The 10927-nt window shown below is 54.7% G+C and overlaps 1 protein-coding gene across 13 annotated transcripts in view; it reads right to left on the bottom strand.

Moving 5' to 3' along the window:
* GAS7 (growth arrest specific 7) overlaps positions 1–10927 on the bottom strand; it is a 214997-nt gene that overhangs the window by 48217 nt on the left and 155853 nt on the right. For all 13 annotated transcript variants that reach the window (XM_034646920.1, XM_034646916.1, XM_034646914.1 and 10 more), the window contains exon 3: positions 6827–6907. In XM_034646920.1, coding sequence (XP_034502811.1) covers positions 6827–6907 — 81 coding nt within the window. The remainder of the gene's footprint in view (positions 1–6826; positions 6908–10927) is intronic.

Raw genomic sequence — 10927 nt, forward strand, 5'->3', positions numbered from 1 at the left:
TTAACTGGCCTCATTTCAATATTGTTGCGTCTCAGGGAACAGGGAGGCCGAGGAGAGGGAGAGATGGGGGAATAGCCGGTCGGTGGAGCAGTCAAAACACATACAACATTTATCAGTGAAGTTCATTGTCCTGTAGGCACATGGCTTGTGGCTGTCCCAACACCATTACAGTAGTAACATCAAAGATCACCGATCACAGAGCAGGTCAGCGTAATAAATATAATTAGAATGAAAAAGCTTGAAACATCGAAGAGCATGACCCAAACATGACACAGAGACGTGAAGCAAGCAAACACTGCTAGAAAACATGGCGCTGACATTCTTGCTCAATGCGGGGTTACCACAAACCTTCCATCTGCAGAAAACCAACCCAACATCTGCGAAGCCCTATAAAATAAGTATTCCCATATGCCGATGTGCTCGGCGAACCTCAAACAAGGCAACATCATGTGTGGTATTCCCACATTTACATGGATACAGAACCCATTTGGGGCAGAAACGCAAGAATGCCACAGAACCCACTATGGGAACAGCTGTGGCTGTAAGGAGGCGGGTTTTGAAGTCGCATGAACCACACACCGGGGCCAGCGTTGTGCTTAGCACCTCTGACGGGACCATGGGCACAATCCCTGCCTCACGCCCTCACCACACCCCATGTGGTCGAGGAAAGTTGCGTCTACCCACTCGCTCTGTTTGGGGGACCAGGGTTACATTATAATCTTCCAGTCTGGAAACATCTGTCTGGCCACCTGGTCTTTACGGTCTTCCCTGATTGTCTAAAATGTAAACCGTATTCCCCAAAATAGAACCCACCATACATCTGTTGTGCATGATTGAAAGCCTGTGGCTACTGTCCAGGGCGTCGATGGTGAAACAGGTTTCGGTGAGGTCCTCTGGGGCCTGAGCTGACAAGAACGCGGTAAGGAACACGCGAGCCCCCTTCCCGTGGGAGGTGTCCCGGCCCCTGGCCTTCCCTGAAGTCAGTGGTGAGGTCCAGCTGAGGGCCACGGAAACAGCTCTGGGCCTGGTCTTGCTAACGCTGCAGGACCCGGGGAGGTCCGCTTTAGGGTTTTCTGATCTGGAGAGGGAGCGGGTGTGGGTGAGCCCCCTTCCCAGGGGCCTCTGTTCGGGGGAAGCAGATCTGTCTGTTGACACGCACTCGTCCTAACTGGCTGGCAGACCCTCCCCGATGTGCAAGGGAGATCCCTTGCTCACTCCCCTGTCATCTTGAGACAGGCCCTTCGCCTAAGGATGATCCCTCAGGGGGCTCGAGCCCGCAGGCCGGGCAAAGCCAGAATGCGAATCCAGGTTTCCTGACAATTTCCACCCCCTCACCAGCAGGGCGACTCCGTAAGTAAGAGATGGGATTTCCGCCGGCCTTTACAAAAGGCACAGACAAAAGTTCAATGCACATCCCAGGCCCCGAAGCTCAGAAAGGAATTCCCTCTCCACACCTTCCCTGGCTGACGAGATAGACACGAGCCACAGGCAGCTATGTAAATTCTAACCAATTAAATTTAATTATTTTTTAAAAGATTTTATTTATTTATATAATTGAGCAAGACAGAGAGCACAGAGAGAGAGAGAGTGGGAGGGAGAAGCAGACTCCCACTGAGCAGAGAGCCTGATGTGGGGCTCGAACCCACGACCCCGAGATCATGACCTGAGCTGAAGGCAGACGCTTCACCAACCGAGTCACCCAGGAGCCCCTCTAACCAATTAACTTTAGATAAAATATAAATGCCATGTGGTATCCAGGATTGGATCCCAGAACGGAAAGAGGACAGTAGTGGAAACACTGGGGACGTCCGCATAAAATTTAGTTAACGGTGACATACGACATTCGTTTCTTACTTTCGACAAGCACACCCCAGTTACATAGGATATTAACCGTCGGGGAAACTGAGGCCAGGGTGTATAGGAACTCTCTGGACTGGCTTTGTAATTCTTCTGTAAACCTAAAATTACTCCAAAATTTAAAAAACATATATTAAGTAAAGTAAAATTAAGTGAAGAATTCAGTTCCTCGGCTGCACTGGACACATTTCACGTGTCCGCTAGCCACACGCCTGACACTACCACCGTGGGCAGTGTAGGTATGGCACCATTTCTGTTACCCCAGAAAGTTCGACTGGACCACGCTGCTCGGCAGCGTCCTTCATTTTCCCCAGTGACTCATCCCCGAAACTCCCAGAACCTTCTCACTCTGTCCATAAATCACCGCGTCTGCACTGCATATTAAACCAGCCCAAGGATCGTGTTTAATGTTCGCAGCAGTTACTGAATAGAGCCTTTGCTATTCCGTTTGGGTTTAAAGTTTACTACTCACACGACCTCACCCAGAAAACCTGGCGTGAAACGCCTCCAGTAAAGCTGTGGGATAAACCTGGCTCCCGACGCTGGTGGTCTTAAAGGAGGAGGTGGAGGAAAAGTCTCCAGCCCAGCGCTAACCCTCTAAGCGGCACCCGACATTCAAAGAGCGGAATCCCCTTGGTGGGGGGCACTGGGCGTGCTCCCAGATCTCACTCCCCAGCTGGTCACCGGGCTGGGCTTTGCTTCCAGCGTTTGACCGACCTGCACTAAGAAAAAAAGCAGCCGCGGTTCACAGGTGGCTGTTCAAGCCCTCTCTGCAGGCTCACTCAGCCACAACTCAAGAGTTAAAGAGCCCCACGGACCTCTTCACCCCTCTGCCTCCACGAAGGGGAGGCTGCCTGGGCTGGCCTTGGCTGGGTTCGTTTGGGGTTTCTGCGGATATTCTTCCTGACCTGCTTTTCCATGTTCTTTTTCAGAAACGACCACACAGGATATCTGTGGTCGATGCATGTGGCTGAGTTTTCCACGCTACTCTCACCCCCTACCCCCCCCCCCCCCNTGCAACGCCCGTCACTGTTAACCAACAGCAATCCTGACACAGCCAAGGACGGCCTGGCTGCTTCGAGAAGTCGGTGTCTCATGAAGACCAGACACCTCCACTGCTTGTCGCTCTAACCCTCACTTCCAACCACTGTGCTCAGGATGAAATCCCACCACCTTCCTGTAGCTTGGGGGACCCAGGAGTTTCTGTCCCTACAGACTGCTCTCCCCTCATCACCTACCCCTCTCCCCCTCGTTCCCCAACCCTCCAGCCCCACTGGCCTGCTTTGTGTTCTCCAACATGCCAACGTCCGTCCTGCCCCAGGGCCTTTGCACTGGCTGTTCCCGGGCCCAGAATACTTCACCACCGCCCCACACACATACCCATCTTCTCCCTGAGGCCGTCCCTGACTCCCTAGTCCCACTCTGTCCCACTGTCCTACTTCAATGCCTTGGGCATTAAACGTGCAAGGGAAATCTGACATATTCGTTGTTTGCCCAAGCCCCCGCTGGAATGTGGGCTCCTGGAAGCAGGGACCACACAAGTGTGGCTTGTCTGTGGCACGATCCCCGGCACTGAGAACAGCATCAGCAGTCTCTGAAGGAAAGGTTTGCAATCCCCACCGCTGCTGCATTTGCAGAAACATGAACACAACAAGAGGGGCTAAGATCGGGGGCTCAGAGTGGTCCCCAGGAGGGGAGTCGACAACCCCAGGAGTGTGGGGGGTGGGGGATGGTTAAGCTCCAGCAACCTCACGTCCCCGCCGAGTCTTTCATCTCCTGAAAGCTGCCTGCAAAACTGAATGAGAGTATCTAGGAAAAAACCTAGCACACCCCGTGGACATAGGGGCCCACGTGGCTCCTGTTTCATTCTTTAGCAAAGAGGTTTTGTTCAAAAGCTAGAAAAGAAGATGTCAAAACATCACGGAGGCTCCTACAGCCTTCCCTTCCCTGCCTGAGCGTGGACACAGAGGGAACGTGTGTCCCAGGGTGGAGAGAATCAGGAATCGTGATCCACGCAGCGCCGGACAGGACCTGGGCCACGGCCTCCCTCCAGGCCGTCGCGCTGAGGCCCGGCAAGGAGACGCGGGGTGCCAGGGTGCCCGAGGCCCCAGTCTAACCAGCCATCATTTCTAAATCTCAGTCTAATACACCACGACTGGGAGAGGCACCCTGACATTCAGTACCACGAGGGAAGAAAACAAAGGGGCCTCTCCTTGAACGAGGGGTACACACTGACCGCGGGGTGCATCTGACTTCCACGGAATCCACAAAAGGTGGATCTCTGAGCCAATGAACAAGGCCTCTGTAGATTTTGCTGCTGCTTCTCATTTCGATGGGCTGCCGTCTGTCACCCATCCCTTGAACACAGCTGAACGTTCTGAGTCACCTGGGGACAGAGTTCCTCAACCCCGGCACTCCCGACACGTGGGGCTGGATAACCCTTCGGGGGGGGGGGGCTGTGCTGCCCTGGGCCATGCATCCCTGGCCAAATCACCCCCAGGGTGAGAACCACTGCGCCAGGGGCAGGAAAACCTAACTAGCGGGTACGGATGCCACGGACAAACACAAGGGAGGGAGGAGGCACCGAATGAAACAATCTTCATCAGAGCGCTGACGTCCCCGCCGTGTCTCCAAAGGGCCGAAGACAGGCGGAACTTCCAACTATGCATGGCTCCAAAGCCCTTTCTGGCAGAGAACCTACCAGACATGGATCCCCACACGCTCGGAACAGGGGTCCCAGCCCCCTGCGGCTGGGGGCAGAGGAGGGCACGTCGGTGACCACACGCTCCGTCTACTGCAGTGGCCCTCTTGGCAATTTTCATCAGTGGGTCTGACCCTCTCTGCCCATGTCCCCACCCTTCTCAGCCCCCCTCAGAGCCCCAGCACCCAGCACCCAGCTCAGTGCTTGGTGGACAGGCGTCCGGTTGTGCCGGTCAGGGGAAGGCAGGAAACTGTGTCACTAGGCCCGATCCAGCTCCTCCCAGTCCCCATTCTGGGGGACGGCCCCACACAGCACAGGGAGGACAGGCTGCTGATGGGGACTGCGCCGGGGAGAGCAGGCTTTGGCGAGGTAACCCCAGTGACACAAAGGGCAAGAGAATCCCCACCCCGCTCCACCAGCCACAGCAGCCCGTCAATGTGGCACAGGCCACGACAGGCCAGGGCAGCTCGCGTCTGACACCTGCCCACGCCCAGGCCTCCCCCGGCCTGCACTGCTGTCCTGTCCTGCCCTGCCCCACACACCAACCACTCTGGCCCCTAAGCGACAGCCGGGTGGTTTTCTTTCTGGCGTCTGGCTGGCCCCGAGCCGGCCAGGATAGAGGGCCACAACTCACTTTATTCACGCGGGCATCTCTATTGTTAAAAAAAAAAACAAAACAAAAACCCAAGGATGACAACAGGGACGGCAGTGTGCCCCCAAAGGCCTGTCGTCCGTACAAGAGGTAGGACGCTTGAATGGCCTCGGTTCCGGAGACGGGCTCTCAAGATGGAGCGCTAGGGAATCAGGAGCCAATGCCCCATTTCCCTCCCTCCCGAGAGGGTGCCTCTCTGTTTGAATTTTTTTTTTTTATTTAAGTAACCCCCCCCACACACACAAATAAGATGTAAATAAAAACATTTAAAAAGCCTAGAACACCTGCTCGCCCCCTCTCCCGTGCCTCGGCTAATTCTCCAGAGCTCTGTTTTCCTACCATGTTGCTTTCTGAATTCTGCTCCAGCAATTCTCATGTCCCAAGATGATATACTTTGATCATACAGCTTTATATGAGATGTATCGTGTGATATACTTTAAGTTCCCAATGTATCAGTGGTGGAGAACGTCTAAAGACTCTTCTGGATGAAAAGCAGGGGTGCGGCCCACTCTTTGCACTCGAGACCCTTCCTCGGATCCAAGGGTTAAAAGTCTCAAAAGTCTTGCTCATCCTTCCAATGCCTGCCTGCACACCTGCGCTCACGTATTCACGAACCCCTCATTCGGTCATTATGTTAGCTCTTCCCTTGGTCACCTGTGATGGGCAAGGTCGGGTCCGTAGACCTCCGAGGACCTGGGGCCCCGTGAAGGTTGTGCAGGCCCTCACCGCCCTCCAGGTAAGCTGCTGCTTCTCCCCTCCCCTCCTCGCCTCTCCCCTCCCCTTCTGCCACATTTTCGAAGGTGGCAACATTTAAATTCCAGGCCGACACTAGAACCACGACGTCTGGGCTTTGCCGCCCAGTTGGTAAGTAAAGTCCGAAAACCAACAAATGGGGTTCATGCCCCCCACGATTGTGGAGACATTGCTGAGTTCGCTCAACACAAGCCAGCCCATGTCTGGGGACGGAGGATTCCAGAGAAGACAAGGGGAGACAGCGTGTATGCCCTTGGGGAGTGCACAGTCTAGTGTGGGAGAGCCACAACCGACTGGGGGGGGGTGTTCTGAGGGCTGGGATCCGAACCGACGGGTAAAGGGCTCTAAATCAACCTGCCTCCTGGCATCTCAGAACAAAACCCCCAACTACGATAGGAATATCGACCTCAACCACTTCCACTTGATTGCCTTGGCAGACGGAGAACTCACACTCTGACAACAAATCCCAAGTGCCTTCTAGAACATTCTATTCGAAAGCTGCCCTATAAAAATCTGCCTCCTTTAACTTTTACTTTTTGATGCGTTCCGGAATATATGCAGAGCAGTTCTGCCCCCACTTTGGGTACCCACACCGGTAGACAGGGTACAGCCCTGATGACTCACGTCACCCGGCGTCCTCCCTCCCTAAGGACCTGAGAGGGAGTGAGGGTCAGCCATCAGGTTGCTGTCAACATTGCCAGGGAGAGCCCACCTTCCTAACCCTCTAAACTGCTCCCTGCCTGGGTTTGGTCAGTAAGATCCCCAGCCAGGTTCCAGAACCCAGACCCCAGAGTCTTGGCCTTTCCAAGGAAGGTAGCCGTACGGTCCCTCCCAGGTGCCCCGAAGTAGTGAGTGCACAGTACCTGTTGGAGGCAGAGAGCTCCTGTGAGGGCCAGGGCTGGCTGGAATCCCAGGAGAACTGCTGGGACGTTCCCAGGTGGTCTCTGGTCAAAGAAAGAAACACAGTCACTTTGAGACGCTCATAGGGCACAACCTCAGAGGGTCACAGAGCAGAGCTGGAGAACAGAGAGACCCAGCTGACCACCTCCCTGCCCAACCCCCAGGAAGCAGGAGCTGGCTTTCTGCTCCCACATCATCCCCTTCCCAGTTCTCCCATGACAACACAGTTTCTCTTTACTGGAGACCCTTCTCCACACAGCTGCGAGCAGGAGGTGGCCTTCTGGCTGGGATCCTTGGAAACATCCCCCACTGCCCCTCCAATCCCCCAAGGCTGACAACTCACACCCTCCACGTCTGCCTCGTGCCCCTGAACCCCAGCTGCCACCTGGGCATTTCTCCCACATGCCCACTGCTACCTGAAACCCCCAAGCCAGAGGAAGGAGCCCTGGTCTGGGGTCTATACAGAGACAAGGGGGGTGGGTGGGGTTCTCTGTCAAATAGGGGTGATTTCCCAAGTCCTACCCAGCTCTACAGGCCTACAACGGCTGCGTTAGACCGGCCTCGTCTCCCTCCCCAGATGCCCATCTACACCAGCCAGCCAGGAGTACAGCTAAGACCAGAGCTGTGGGCTCGCCCCCTGAACGCGGTGTTAGCCATGTCACCCCTGCGACCAGAGACTTCTTACAAAGTTNATCCATAGTCCCATGGCTCAGAAATCTTTACTGTTGGTATCTTCAGCGATATATTTTCGAGGCACATATACACCTTTAAAAAAAAAAAAAACATACTGGATTTCCTTTCCATGTATCAACTCTTGTATCTTTCCCAAACCCTGTAAGCGGCTGGAGCGNTATCCGGTGATAGAAACAATCCTTCCTCACTCTATACAATTCGACAGTGTAGAAAAACACAGAGAAAGGAGCTGCATGCGGGGCGCCTGGGGGGCTCAGTCAGTGAGCGGCTGCCTTTGGCTCAGGTCATGATCTCAGGGTCCTGGGATCGAGTCCCACATCGGACTCCCTGCTCTGCGGGGAGTCTGCCTCTCCCTCTGCTCCTGCCCGTGCTCACTCTCCCTCTCTCTCTCTCAAATACATAAAATCTTAAAAATCAATGAATGAATGAAAAAGGAAGGAAGGAAGGAAAGGGGAAGGGGAGGGGGAGGGAAAGGGGGGGAAGGGGANTGTATCTTTCCCAAACCCTGTAAGCGGCTGGAGCGCAAAGCGGTTAACTGGTCTTAACAGTGATGACCTGCGGAACCTCGGCCAAACTATCTGTCTTCCTGGCTCCTTGGTTTCCTCCTCTGTAAAAGGAGATCGATAACGGCATCCACTCAAGGCAATCACCGTATTTGTGCCAAATGCCCATATAAAGTTATTTTTAGTTGGTCCATTACGTGGACATCCCATTATTTAATCAAAAACTCTAGGGGCGCCTGGGTGGCACAGCGGTTAAGCGTCTGCCTTCGGCTCAGGGTGTGATCCCAGCGTTATGGGAGCGAGCCCCACATCAGGCTCCTCCGCTGTGAGCCTGCTTCTTCCTCTCCCTCTTCCCCTGCTTGTGTTCCCTCTCTCACTGGCTGTTTCTATCTCTGTCAAATAAATAAATAAAAATCTTTAAAAAAAAACCCAAAAAACTCTATTACTAAAATCTCGATGGTCTCAGATACTCAAGACAAAACCAAGCACAGCTTTTCAGTGGCTTCTCTCAATCAGCATTCAAGAGAACTGGGTTCNGCTTCTCTTAATCAGCATTCAAGAGAACTGGGTTCCTGCCTCAGCTCTGACCGTCAGCTGCTGTGCAGCCCTGAGCAAGTCACACCACCTCTCTGGTCCTCTGATTCTTCATCCAAAATGAAAGGGTTGGGCTCAAACTGGTCTTTTTGGCCCTAACACTCCTGCCCTCCAGCTTTCATCAGGGGTCTTAAAACCTTAAACCCATTGTTTGGGTTTAAGGAGCTTATGGCTCCCGGGTGGGGGAGGGGATTAGAGTCCCTTCATGTCTAGGAGTGACCAGAAGAACAGGCTCAGTGGCTTCCTGTGGGAGGAGGGGCGGGCGGGCTCACCCCCCTCCCCCCAGCCGTGAGCTACAGGTCACACACACACACAAGGACAATTCTTGGCTGGCTCCTCCCCCACCCAGCACACAGAATAACCATCCAAATCTCACAGCCCCTGCAGCAGGCCGTCCCTGTCTGTCTGTCCAGATTAACTTCCCACTCACTTCACTCCAGCACATTTGCTGGAACATGAGTCGTTCCCTCACCCCCCCCATCCCTGCAGGGCAGAATCTTATTCCTTAGTCACGTCTCAACTAAAATGCCTCTTTCACCATGCAGCCTTCCCAGACTGCATTTCTCCCCTGCTGCCAAATGCCCAAACTTTCTAGAGTCAGTGCCCTAGTGCATCACCCATATGTCTCTGGTGGCAGAGGCTCCCAGCTGAGTCCCTCTCGGGGCACTGCCTGTGGCCAAAGGGAGCTGCCTTGCCCAACGGCCAACTCTCGGAAAAGGTCCCCACGGAAATGTCCACTCTGTGTTGCTGCCTCCACCCCTTTGCTGGCTGATGTCACCGCCCTGATTTCAGAGAAGACCTGGCAGCCCCTTCAGACCCACGGGAGCCTGGGAAAGTCGGCTGGGAGCAGGACAGCAAACGCTCCTAGGTCAGCTGGGCTGCCGATACGCAGGGTCGATGAGGGCGCACCAGCTCTCTTCGGTCAAGATGAAATCGAATTCTATGTGGACAGGAGCTGCGCTCACGGGTCCAAAGAAAAGCACACCACAGTGACTCCCGGGGGCAGATGGAGTAACACCGGAGGGCTGCGGGGAGAGGTGACTCCCACCACGGGGTGGGGGGACAGTGGTGTGGTTCGGCTGCCCCGTGGGTCCCCTTCATCTCCCCACTGCGAATCCTAACGACAGAGTAGAGAAGCCAGGGCGGCATCGTGTGCCCAGGGGGCTCAGGCAGATGCAGGCTTGTCATCAAGAAGGCCCCTTTCGCCGCACTGGCTGGCCGGGGTCACTCACAGGCCCCCCAGAAGCTGGAGCCCCTCCTTCCCACAAGAACCCCAACTCTCAGGCCGAACTTGATGAGGGCAAGAGAACAGCCTGAAGGATCCAGCCCAGCCCACCTCCTCATCCAGGCCACCTCTGGCCAACCCAAAACACAGAGCCAAGGGCAGCCTGAGGCTGGAAGGGAGCCAGGCCAGGCTGGGTGGACGTCTGGAGCGGGCCACGGGGACGCTGGCTGAGTGACCTCACCAGCAGCAGGAAACATCACCCCAGATGACCACACCACCCACAGGGAGGAAGCCATTTCTAGGCCTTTTCCAATAAAATAGTCCCTAATCTGTTTACAGCACGCCAGGCTCCTCGACAGAGCAAAGCTGAAACAGCAGCTCGGGGCCTGATGGACCATGGGTTCTACCCCTGGGGTTTCAGGTAGTTGCCAGGCATGCCCCCAAAGGCTGAGGGGGGCGCGGCAAGGTCAGAGTGGAAGAAGTGAGACGTGTTCTTGGACACACTGTGTATCCAGCTCAATCCATGAAAACATGTGTTTCCCCAATGGTAACCCTAACTCGTCCAGACCTCCGCCACTGAAACGAGAAGAGCCACAGAGATCAGCCGGCCCGTGGATCCACCGGGCCCAGGGAGGTTGCTCTCCTAGCCATTGACGCTCTGGGCCAGAGATTTTTAATTTCCCCATCAGTGGACAGGAATGACTGCCCTGGAGAATAAAACTCTTGGAGAAAGTATAGTGGAAAGACGGACAGAGATGAAAGCCTGGGCTTCAAAGCCCAGAGGGCCCCTCCTTTAAATAATAATGACCATAATAATAATGCTAATAATACAACAGGAAGTGAGGCACCAGTTACTAACTTCACACGGTTACTTCTGGGCTTCACTGCCCCTTAAGACTACATCCTCCTTGCCTTACAAACAGCCGCTTCCATTCCAGTGGGAAAGCCACAAGGACCCCCTGGATCTCGGCCACTGGTCCTGGTGATTTGCCTTGGGCAATGTGTCAGCCCTGCCCCTCCCTGTCCCACCCTGACCCCCCCACCCACCA

This window comes from Ailuropoda melanoleuca, chromosome 17 (assembly GCF_002007445.2).
Source record: "Ailuropoda melanoleuca isolate Jingjing chromosome 17, ASM200744v2, whole genome shotgun sequence".
In the NCBI taxonomy this organism is placed as follows: Eukaryota; Metazoa; Chordata; class Mammalia; order Carnivora; family Ursidae; genus Ailuropoda; species Ailuropoda melanoleuca.